Raw genomic sequence first — 12,186 nt, forward strand, 5'->3', positions numbered from 1 at the left:
TTTGTTAGAGCTGAACGACAACTTAAAACTACAACTCCACTAAATGATGCATTGATTTTTCATTAACCAGTACTTATATTTTACTACTAAACTTAAAATTCAGTAATTTAACCGTACATAGTGGATAATTAACGAAGATGTATTGCTTATTTTTTTAAAAAAAAATTGGCAACGATAAATAAAGGTTCCTTACACGAAGCTCACCTGCATCTCTAAATCAGATGCAAACACTACATTATCCATACTCTTTAAAAAACCCAAAGATGACTTACTGTAGCTGTAACAGTACCCCAATACTATTCTACCCATACTGCCCCTGCCTTTCATTCTTATTACTTCCGTGCCACTATTTATTTAATTAATTCAGCTCATTCCCCTCTTTCCCCTCCCAGACTCATATCCCTGCATCATTTGGTATCTTTTTTTGCTAATTTCTTCTTCATCAGATCGACAACAATGATCGTCACGAATTTAGTTCGGTTGATGCAAACACGTAGCAGGTAAGTTGCCCTGTTCATCAGAGTGACTGCATGTAATTTCTGGGTTATTTGCGTGCTTTGATCCCTCTATTACTGTGATTTTCTTCCTGAATGTAACCTATTGAGCTTTATACTTGAGATTGAGTTAATTTAAATAACTTAGGGTTTAGTTTTTGGGTTCTAACATTTATTGCATGCAAGGATCTGGCCATTTTTAAGGGTTTAAATTGATTGCATGGAATAAATTGGGTAGCTTTTAATATGGGTCTGAGTTAATATAAATAACTTGGGTTTAGTTTCTGGGTTAAAATTGACGATGTTGTTGGTGCCTTGAGCGATATAACGTGAAATTCTCGTGAGGTTTGCTGACAATACAATGAAATTTAACAGGCCGTTACCGACCATGGTCCATAGTAAAGAGGGATGAATAGTTTAGGAAGCTTAAATAGTGGTTTAGTATAGAATATGCTTGCTTCTGCCTCCTGTATTCTACCAAAACATAGGCAACTCCTTTTCACCAGGTGCATAGACTAACAAGTGTGCCTTGGCATGATAACATTGTCCCATATGATCTTTGTCCAAGTAAAAGCAGTAGAAGTTCCTCTACATACACATATCATACACAGGTTGTAAATTTGTAATTTGTAGCATACCTTGCTTTATCTACCGAATTTAATGGTAATACTTATGCAGACTTGTGTTGGCTGGGTGTGCTTATCTTCAACAGTGAGGATACATCTCCAAATTTAAGATGTAGAGACATGAGTGGCAGCTAACTGCTGTCATGACTGTTATATATATATGTATTATTCGGTTCATCTTGACCGTACTTATTCACGTACACAACTTTCGTGTACTCTTAGCAGCTCTCAAAGAGAGTTGGGGAGTAATAGTCAGTCATACACACCAGGAAGTTTCCCAAATTTCAGTATTGAATTGGGGTTTGTTACTTTGTTAGTGGAATTTCCATGTCTTGTTTGAGACCACTTGTGTACAACCAAGTTATTAACTCGATTATAAATAGGATATATAACATGAAAAGAGTCTGTTGTGTGTAGTCTGTGTACAACTGTCGCATTTGAGTCTGTCCTTTCAATTTGCTTTGAGTGTAGGGTTTTGTGATAGATATACTCTTTACTATTTCTTATTGTTTTCTATATATTTTGCAGGTTAACTTGTAGTTTTTGTGCTATTGTGGAAATTGAAGGACATTTTCGAAGTGAATTTAAAAGAGCGGCGTCTCAGACAGCAAGGTAGCTTTACTTTTTTCGTAATTTTTACTGGTTTTGTCAACTGCTGTTTAAGTTATCTTCCGTCATTCGGACCCATTCGAGAGTGGGGGAGAGGGAGGGAAATAAGGAGAGGCAGAGGCAGAGTGAAGGGGAGGGGGAGGGAGAAAGACAGGGAAGGGAGGGAGAGGGAGGGAGGAGGAAAGGAGTGTTGGAATGGGGTGGAAAAGAGAGTCTATACTTGTTTTGGTTCAGATTTTTTTTCCTGCAGGACCGTAGAGTTCGAATTCAGGTTATCCAAGGAGTCAAAAACTCACTATTATTCGGCTTTGAAATAGTGAAATAAAGTAATTTGAAAATATCATAGCTGAAGTCTTTCTATTATCCTTTACTTGGTATCGTTTGGTTGTCACTATAAAGGTTGGTGAAAGTTCACATGAATTGGAAAAATGGATTGTTTGGTTGCCCAAATCACAAGATTCACTTTTTCTTATGCATTGTCAGTTCCTCCTAGGTAATTGAAAACTCCTAGCTCAAATTTTGGATGCCAGTCAAATAGTATTGTCCGATTACCTCTTGCAAATCATATAAATTGAGAAATCTAATGAATTACAAAAAGTGGAGTTGTGAACTATGAGAAATTGAGAACCTATGTTTGAAAGGATTACGGGGCAATTAATTATGTGTTTTAGGTCACCAATTAACCCAAAAATCTGTTTGATTGGGAAAGACTTGGGGTCAGCTAATTCTTGGCAGATTATGAGTATGTTGTACTTTTCTACGGTCCAATTAATCGGTTTGCTTGGTTATTTGTAGTTTTCTACGTATTAACTGCCACCAGATGGGCAGGTCACTACATTTGCAAATCTATTTTTCCCTGATTATATCTTATTGCATTTCAGGCTGTTATGTCTCTTAATCATTAACTGTTCAATATTCTATTTTCATTTTCAATGACACCAGGGACTCCGTATTATTCGGCTTGGGAATATTGTGGAATAAGGCTTAGTACATTTGACCCATTGGCCATTGAAACATTGTGTATTGTTGTTTTTGTCCGTGCAAGATTTTTCATTTTTCGATTTTTATGAGAAACTTATAGTCTTCTCTTTCCTTATGTAGCCGGGAAATCTTTTGAAAAGCCACGACCTTCATTATGTACAAAAGAGGGAGCAACCGGCTGAGGCAGAAAAGGAAGAACAGTTAGCCAACGCTAAATCCGGAAATCAGGAGGGTTCACTAATGGAAACAAAAGCAAAAGGTGATGATCAAAGTAGTAATGTGAGAACATCAACTGCGTATCAGATCGCTGCCAATGCTGCTTCTTATTTGCATACTCGAACCGAAGCCATTCTTCCTTCTAAGTCCTTAAATGACAAAGTGGATCAAAGTGTAAAAAATTGCAGTATTAATTCTGAGATGGCTTCGCTGATGGCTACCACTGATTCGACGACGACTGTGATTGCTGCAAAAGAGGATGTGAAGCAGGCCGTTGTTGATGATCTGAGCTCAATTAGCTCATCACCTTGCGAGTGGTTTGTTTGTGATATGAGAAGAGTGCAACTAGATTGTTCGTCATTGAGGTAGCCTTAATCATGTTTGTTTCATTAGTTAGGATATTTGTTTCCTCGGTGTATTAAAGTACTTCAACTAATTATCCATCTAATAGCTATTGTAAATTCTTTCATGTATAGGGATCTGAAATGTTGGCGTCTTGGCAGGCTAACCTACTCTTTGAGCCAACACAGTTTGAGGTAATGCTATATTTATACTCTATTCCTAGAAAGATTTTTTTTCCTTGCTTTGTGTTAAACGTATCAGTCCAATTGTTGAGGTACAGCCTTAGAGGTCCATTAGATTTTATTTTATTAAAAATCGCATTTAGTTATATCATGATGTTATCAGAGTTAATATTCTTTTCACTGGTCAGAATTTCTTTCCTAATAATTTATTTTGAGTCTGTTGACACTTTTGCTGTCAGTTATCGTTAATTCCAAATTCAAAGATTTTGGAGCACCTGTTGGAGACCTTTCTACATGTGTCAACCTGGATACGGGAAACAGGTCTGCACAAAGTTAGTTGGCGAGTTCTTTCTTTTAAATTTGGATTTGGGAGTCTTGAGTCTTGACTGATAAGATAATCAATATTCAGCAGTTTTTTTTTTTTACTGCTCCCCTTCTCTTGGCTTATCTATCATGTTCACAGGGTTTATCCCTATCGTCAATTGGTGAGTACTATAAATCAGAGGACTCACATATGAACGCTATTCACCTTGCCTGTGATTTTCTCGAGGCATGGATTCATCTAACCTAGGTAGAGTGTTTTAATGATTCATTTGTGTTCTTATCACTAAATGTAGTTAATGTATGTTGACGTTTCCATATATGAGTAACTTTTATTTAGGCCTTGATTCAATTCTGGTACATGATTTAGTCTTGCGTCTATATTCATTTCAGAATGTTTCATATCTCTATTAAGTAATACTACTACTTTGGGTATTAAGTTTGGTAGTGTCATATCTCTATTCAGTAATAATACTACTACTTTGGGCATGACATCTCATATACGTGTGATTATCCACACATGAATCAAAGGATGTAATAATTTGATAAATTAGGGATTGTGATGTGGAGAGGATCGTGGGAGTAGTCGTTATTCGGCTAGGTGATTAAATTTAATTAGGCCGGTGGCATTTACTTATGCAAGATTTCGTAAAAGTTAGATCGTGGATATATGTTCTTAATCGAATATATCTGAAGTCATTACAATCAGATCTGTAGTTACTCCTGACTCACCAAAAGTTGGTTGTCTACTACTTATGTTGATTAATTTCTCGACAGGCTGAGGACTTTGAGATGAGAAAGTGATTGAAGCTTGTTCATTAGCGACGACTTCTTTTTATGCCATGGTATAGTTCGTCAATTTCGTAACTATGTAATATTATTCAGTGTTGATATCATATGATGGTCTTGATTTAATACTTTAATCCTTTCTTGTTTGTTATCGTATATTTAGTTTAGTTCTGACTTACACTATTCCCTTTTTGCTCCATAACTAATGTATTATTATGATTCTAAATGTAATATACATGGAGTTTCGAAAAACACAACATGAACAACAATACATTATTATTGCTATAGAGAATTTTTAGAAAAACAATAGAGGTTTCATTGACCAGATTGTCATTCATTTATTTTCTACTTGATCAAGCAAAGAGGCAAGCCTCGGAGCAAAAAACGGTACCACCATTGCCAGCCTTTTTTTATCACACACCTGCTTTTCTAGCGTTTCTGGAAATTTAAGTGTAGTTTAATAACCCCAAGTCGTTTACCCCTTGTATTTTACTTACATTCAATTGTGTTCATTTGGTATTGAGTTGATTATCAAGGCAACTACTATTATTTATTATAGTGTTTTTCAAAATTTTATATTATCCGGCTTTGAAATAGAGAAATAAGGTTCATTGGTTCATTATTGTGTAGCTTCAGACATAGCAAAATTTTAAATGTCTGCCCAGTGATCATAATTATGCTATGTACCGGATAATAGGTTCATTGTTCTGTAGATCTCAACCATATATGATATATGAGACTGATTATGCTCAGGTAGGCAGTCGAATTTGCTCAAATAGCGTGGAATCTGTCGGTTTCTAAATCAGAGGCACATAGTTTCTTCCCAACTCAATGTCGTCTCATTCCAAGACCGGACTAGGAGCTCCCAAATATATGTTGTCGTTGATTTCTGCAGTTTCAAACATCATGTGGTTTTTAGGTACCTCTTAAGTTGGCCTTGTCTTACGCCAGTTTACTGTTGATTAATTTACTGTTAGTTTGTAAGTTCAGTGTGACCCATTAGTGAGCCATTTTCATAATCCAAATCAAAAGATAGTGAGTTTTTAACTAAATTAGGAATGGAAACTATAAATATGTACTGATGGAATCAGAATAATAATCGTTTCCATTATATTCTTCGATTTGCATAATATAGAGAATGAACATTCAACAGGCAGACATGGAATCAACACTTCCAATGGAATGACAAGCGGAGATTATGCAGACTTCCTTACAACAATTTTCGTCTGTAAAGATGGGTGACAACATCGACAACGACTGAGAAGTTATCGATGTCGAGCATGAATATAGTTAAATCAATGTTGAAGTCAGTCAAATTTCAAGCATGCTGTTAAAACCTGATGCCGAGGAAACTGCTGAATATGTGAGTAATGAAATGGAAGAAGAAAACTTCTATGAGCAGATACTGCCTCCTATAAAAGAAAACTCAATAGAACAACCTTTTTCTGAAGAAAGTCATGAGGTTGGAGATATTATTGCGCAACTGAAACCTGAAGATGACACTTCAATGAAAACAACAAAAAAAATTCAGGAGCAAAATAACAGCAGACGAAGAGGGCAAGTCACCACAAACCTTAAGTTATGAGAAAAAGTTGGACAATGAGGGCGTGTCACTCGAAGATGCTGAACAAATTTCTGACGAGATATCAGAGAGCAGAAACGGAAGTCGCGCAGATGAAGAAGCTGAGCCTACCGTTGAACCCCAGCAATCCTACCAAGAAATATTAGAGCCAAGTCAAATTATATGTGAAGAGCCGAAGAGGTAAGAGGAAACTGAAATTTCATTTTTAGTAGTTGAAAATTTGCATCTTGGTTCATAAAATGCTTTTGGAAACAATATTGGTCTTTCAAAGGCAAATGACTCAAATAGGACGCTGATAACTCTAATGAAACAGAAGTCACGACGTGTACAAAAGAGATGCTGGTTGATAGCAGTTCAACCATTGAAGAGTGAAGAGACCCAAGGGGTAGCGGAGCTCGGAAAGCAACATCATTCAGGTGACATCAAAATTTCATAACTGGATAAAATTTACAGGCCTGGTAATTGTTCAAGTCTTAATTCTTAGCCTTATTAGTAAAATTTGTTGTTCTAAGATCAAAATTGCAGACAAAAGTCTAAAATGGAGTTTGACTTGATTAGGTTTTAGTACGGTATACAATTCCTGGTTTCTTAACAATAGCATGATTGCAATTATAGAATTAAATGTTGTTTACATTATTCAAATTGAGTATCTTTATTATAATGAAGAAACAGGGATTGAGTTCAACTAATACGATGCATGCATATTGGAAATTTTTGCTCACTTAAGTGCCATGTACAAATTTCTACTAACTGTGAGCTATGGTCAAGCTAATCTAAGTACGATTAGTTAAGATAAAGTACATTTACATACAATTATATGGGGATTGCGATTTGTCATGAGGAAATATTTGAGTATACATCTATGAAAATCTACCGACTGTTGTTCACTAATTATTTTGCATTAGACATCTGTAGCTACATTATATGACCAGCAACATCTTTACCATACATGTATACTAAAACAATGATTACAAACCTAGGTAGGTATACAGGGTCACATTCAACTCAACTGTGAAGTTTCTAACGGAACTGGCAAACTACCAATAACAGCCTTTACCACGGATGCAGAGAAGATCTTTCGCATGTTGGCACCAGATCGGATGAAACATTCCGTAAGTCTTTCTAATTTACTTACAATCTTTCCAAGAAAAAAGGAAGAAACAGTAGAATAGACAAATGTCATTTACATTCTAAATAAAGAGATCAGAAAACATATTCCAGATATGTTCCTTGCTAAATAACGCATATCAAATGTACAAGAAGACGGCGACATTTGACACGCTGAAAAATCTACTCCAGACATCGCCTAACTCAATTGAGGTTGGCCCAAACAAAACACTCTCAATGAATAATGTGCTCCAATGTGTTCTAAACAAAGTTGTTGCTGTGCCTGACGAACCACGGAAATCAACAACTGAAGAAACAATATCGCAGGTGACTGAAAATGCAAGCATTGAATCTATTGTTGCACCAACAACTGAGCAACAGATAGTGCCATCCACAACAGTTGCAGCACCTAACAACAATGATGCTACAAAAACCATAAACAAACAGCTAAGTGCTGCTGAACAACAACAAGACCCTATACAAAATGCAGCACATGTTCTTGGGCAAACAAATGCCTGAGCCAGTACACATGTATCACCTTGGGTGTCAAAGCTGATCTTTGTTAAGATAGAAGGTGCAAAATCAACTACTGCAAAGCAGAAATACTGGCATCAAAACACACGCTTCAGTTTCAGTGATCGTAGGTCCGTAGTATCTGTATAAGGTCGCCTTTTTTTTAGAAATTTTGACGCTTCCTTTTGCACGATAATAGCTCTTTGTAATATAAGAGTTTTGTACTGTTCAAAAGCATTGCACGTTTGCTTTTGATCAACACTTCCTCTTGCACAATGAAAACAATGGCCCTATGTAATACTTGTGTTTTATCCAATGTTCTCTACAATATGCACTTATAACTTTACACAACCTATGCCTTGTAAATCTGTCCTGCTGCTATTTTTCAAGGCTAAACCATGTACGATTTCACCAATTTGGGGCACCGCGCCCGGTAGGGCGCGGTGCAACAACTAGTTATTATAAAAACTTAAACTAGGGATGGTGTTACTTAAAAAACGGGGCTTCTTCGAAGAGTTGTTGGAGTAACACATTGAGGATGTCATATCTTTTCTTTTCTTCGGTAATTGAACTTTTGTAGAGTACCTGCAACAAAACACACTTACGCCACGAGGACGTAGAAATTTATGGGAGAGAGATCTACTTTCGGAGAGATAAATTGTGTCTTGGAGATTCATCCCCTTGGCTATGCTTCTTCTTGGAAATGGCCATTCTCCACTTCTCATGCACACGATGAGTAGAGGGGTACCTGCAAAGTATAGGTGTAAAATGGGAGCATGGTGGTTTCTCAAACGAGTAAGTCTTACACTTCTTGGGGCGAGCTGAGAAAATGAAAGGCTGATGGTCATCAGAAGCCTTCTGAGCTGGAGAACAAGTAAAAGTAGCCTTTTCATTCACCAGAGAGACAGGGACACTTGGATCATTAACCACACCCCTAGTGATATTTTGGGAGGTAGGAGTACCCAGAGAGGAAAAATTGTCACATATTGAAGACGCACTTGAAGTCACAGTCTCAGTAGAGAACACGTTCAAACTTTTGCAAGGAAAAGAAAGTTTCACGTTCATAAAATCACGGGAGTCATGTCTTCGTTCATTGCCCTCATCATCTTAGGTTTCCACTTTTTAGAACATCTTCTCTTGTTCTTCTTCTTCTTCTTCTTCTTCTTCTTCTTACATCGTTCACTTATTATAGTGTCTCTCTCCTTAGTAGCCTCATTGTGACACCCATACTCCAAGTGCCTTACCAGGACCACTCAGGTATAAAGGTATCACCATCTCGGTCTCTCGAGGCAATGATAATCATAATACAATAACGAAACAACATTTAAATAGTATAAGTTTAGTGAATAAATACAATCCAAAACCAACTGCCCAAAATACGGGTTACAAGTTCTCAAAACAACTGTCTAATCAACTAAATGAAATGTCTGACAAACTACTCAAGCTACAGCGGAAGACTCTATCATCTGAAGGTGACACATCCCAGCTATCCCATGTATCTCGACTCATACCTGCTCAACAACTTCTCACCATCCCCGAATGGATCACCACAGTTTTTAAAACAATAAACGGGGTCAGTACTAATCACACAATTTATATAACTCAACAATACAACAAACAACACAGCTCAATCTTCACAGATATACTCCGAACTCCATCATCAACTCCACAATACTGACTACACACTAGTGTGTGTAGCCCTGCCAGAGTACCCATCGCAACAGGTTACTCCTCGCCGCCAGTGGGGGGACCGCAGCCGTTCCCACCTAAGCCCCGCTCATCTCCGTCGAGCGAAAAACCCAAATCCATTAATGTGCACATCCCTTATGTGGCGGGTTCCACAAAAGGCGAATAATGGGCGTGAAGTCACTCCCGCAAGTGACTCCACTCAGCCAGGGACGCACCCCGAAAAACACAGACAAATACAATCAACCACAACTACTATCAACAATCAAAACCAACAACCGTCACAATACTCGTATGATAATATTCAACAATCACAAAGCACAGCCAACACATCATGTGACTAATACTGAGTAGAGAAACCCTACCTGGAATGCAATACAATCAGACGGTCTCAACAGCTGTTATCAAAAGGCCTCCTCTACGAATCCTCCTCCTAACATATAATCATACGATTACTAACAATCATAAAAGACAACAAAAACCCCCAAACCCCAAAATTAGGGTTTAAACAACCTTAACAAAATACAATAAAATCAGTACGTAGATCTTATCCTCGACGCAAGGATCACAAGAATGTAAAGAACGATGAATTCCGACCTCCCAAGCTCCGGAATTTGTCAATAATGCGAAGGATGCGAAGTACGTAGGTTGCAATCTCTTTTCAAAGTAATTAAGTTTGTAAAAAGTGTATTAAGAAAGTGACGGAAAGGTTTAAGTACTAATTCACATTATTAACAAAACCCGACAAAACATTACCCGTAAACCGGGCTACTCGATCGAGTAACTGACGTACTCGATCGAGTGCCTCCTACTCGATCGAGTACCAAGGCTACTCGATCGAGTACCCTACAGGTCAGAAACTATTTTAAAATGCAAAACACCCTTACTCGACAGAGTAAGACCCACTCGATAGAGTACCCACAGACTCATAAAACCGTAGTATTACAGTCTTCCCTCCTTAAAAAGAACTTCGTCCCCGAAGTTCAAACCACAACAAAACAAAGACATACTACTATACTCCCGACACAACAACCAAAACAAAACTCAACATAAAAGCATGCTACTAACCAAACTCAACCCGACTCAACCACAACAAAACATACCGACACAACACAAAAAGGGTGTAAAAACTCTTAAAAACTCTTTGCGATCATCTCCTACCCCCCTAAAACAAACAAGGTTACGTCCCCGTAACCATACATACCTGATCAAAAAAGGAAAAGGTAACGCTCTCTCATGGCCTCCTCTGCCTCCCATGTAGCTTCCTCAACCTCGTGGTTAGACCAAAGGATCTTAAGCAAAACTGTATCACCACTCCTAGTCTTCCTAACCTTCCGGTCAAGAATCTGCTTAGGCACCTCAAGATAAGACAAGGACTCATCTAGCTCTATGCTCTCTGCCTCTAACACATGTGACGGATCACTCACATACTTGCGCAACTGAGATACATGAAACACGTTATGCACTCTCTCCAACGCAGCTGGTAAAGCCAAACGATAAGCAACCTCTCCAACCCGGTCTAAGATCTCATAAGGTCTGATGAACTTCTGACTCAACTTGCCTTTCTTCCCAAACCTCATAACCCCACGCATAGGAGACACTTTTAGAAGAACCTTGTCCCCAACCTGAAACTCTATATCCCGGCGATGTAGATCTGCACAACTCTTTTGCCTATCCTGAGCCGCTCGCATCCTTTCCCTGATCATCTTAATCTGCTCAACCATCTCATGTACCATCTCTGGTCCTAGAACCACTGCCTCAGCACTGTTATCCCAACAAATCGGACTCCTACATCTCCTCCCATATAAGGCCTCAAACGGTGTCATGCCAATACTAGTGTGATAGCTGTTGTTGTAAGAAAACTCTATCAAATCCAACCTCTGTTCCCAGCTACCACCAAAGTCCATCACACAGGCTCGTAACATATCCTCAAGAGTCTTGATCGTTCTCTCTGTCTGACCATCTGTCGCAGGATGAAATGCTGTACTCATCTTCAATGTCGTTCCCAAAGATTCCTGCAACTTTTTCCAAAACCTTGAGATAAACCTCGCATCTCTGTCAGATACTATATCCTTAGGGACCCCATGTAACTTTAGCACATTCTTCCGATAAGCCATATCTAATTGTGCCTTAGTCCATGTATCTTTCATTGGCACAAAATGAGCTGACTTGGTCAGTCGATCCACTATTACCCATATCATGTTGTTACCCTGTTGACTTTTCGGCAAACCCACGATAAAATCCATAGAAATGGATTCCCACTTCCACTCAGGTACCCCTAAAGACTGAATCTTACCTTGTGGTCGTCGCTGTTCCCCTTTAACTCTCTGGCATGTCAAACAACGGGCCACAAACTCAGCTGTCTCTTTCTTCATCCCACGCCACCAGAACGTGTTCTTTAAATCCTTGTACAGCTTGTCACCACCTGGATGTACTGAATATGGTGTACAATGTGCCTCTGTCATGATTGTCTTTTTCAGCTCCTCATCATTAGGGACACACCACCTCCCATCGAACCTCAAACTACCATCTGAATGAATAGAGAATCTAGACACTGTCCCTTTCTCTACTCCAGCTCTCCACTCTACCATCTTAGGATCCAACGCCTGTTTACCTCGAATATCATCATAAAGATCAGGTTGTACTGTCAAATCTCCCATGACATCCTCTCTTTGCATCATATGTATCTCAAACCTCCCCACCTCATCTCTCAACCTCATCAAAGATAAAGTTGTACA

At 38.4% G+C, this 12,186-nt stretch overlaps 1 protein-coding gene across 20 annotated transcripts; it reads left to right on the plus strand.

Moving 5' to 3' along the window:
- The first annotated feature begins 241 nt into the window (after nt 1-241).
- On the plus strand, nt 242-8,113 carry LOC141599566 (phospholipase A1 PLIP2, chloroplastic-like). 20 transcript variants are annotated; one of them, XM_074419628.1, is made up of 12 exons: nt 242-500; nt 1,649-1,732; nt 2,831-3,291; nt 3,403-3,462; nt 3,690-3,771; nt 3,914-4,021; nt 4,549-4,616; nt 5,314-5,479; nt 5,714-6,322; nt 6,456-6,558; nt 7,123-7,254; nt 7,364-8,113. In XM_074419628.1, the coding sequence occupies exons 3-5, from the start codon at nt 2,951-2,953 to the stop codon at nt 3,697-3,699; spliced, it is 411 nt and encodes a 136-aa protein (XP_074275729.1). In that variant the 5' UTR covers nt 242-500; nt 1,649-1,732; nt 2,831-2,950; the 3' UTR covers nt 3,700-3,771; nt 3,914-4,021; nt 4,549-4,616; nt 5,314-5,479; nt 5,714-6,322; nt 6,456-6,558; nt 7,123-7,254; nt 7,364-8,113. The 20 variants fall into 20 exon arrangements, 18 of the variants coding, with proteins under 18 accessions (XP_074275729.1, XP_074275730.1, XP_074275718.1 ...); XR_012523851.1 differs by having other exon boundaries at nt 243-500; nt 3,690-3,782; XM_074419629.1 differs by lacking the exon at nt 3,914-4,021.
- Nucleotides 8,114-12,186: the final 4,073 nt, after the last annotated feature.

Source organism: Silene latifolia, chromosome 9 (genome assembly GCF_048544455.1).
Source record: "Silene latifolia isolate original U9 population chromosome 9, ASM4854445v1, whole genome shotgun sequence".
NCBI classification, from domain to species: domain Eukaryota; kingdom Viridiplantae; phylum Streptophyta; class Magnoliopsida; order Caryophyllales; family Caryophyllaceae; genus Silene; species Silene latifolia.

Coding starts and splice junctions, on each gene's coding strand:
- LOC141599566 (XM_074419617.1), top strand. CDS start 2,951: ATGGAAACAAAAGCAAAAGGTGATGATCAAAGTAGTAATGTGAGAACA. Junction 3,292..3,402: donor CTAGATTGTTCGTCATTGAG/GTAGCCTTAATC, acceptor TTTCATGTATAG/GGATCTGAAATGTTGGCGTC. Junction 3,463..3,913: donor TTGAGCCAACACAGTTTGAG/GTAATGCTATAT, acceptor TCATGTTCACAG/GGTTTATCCCTATCGTCAAT.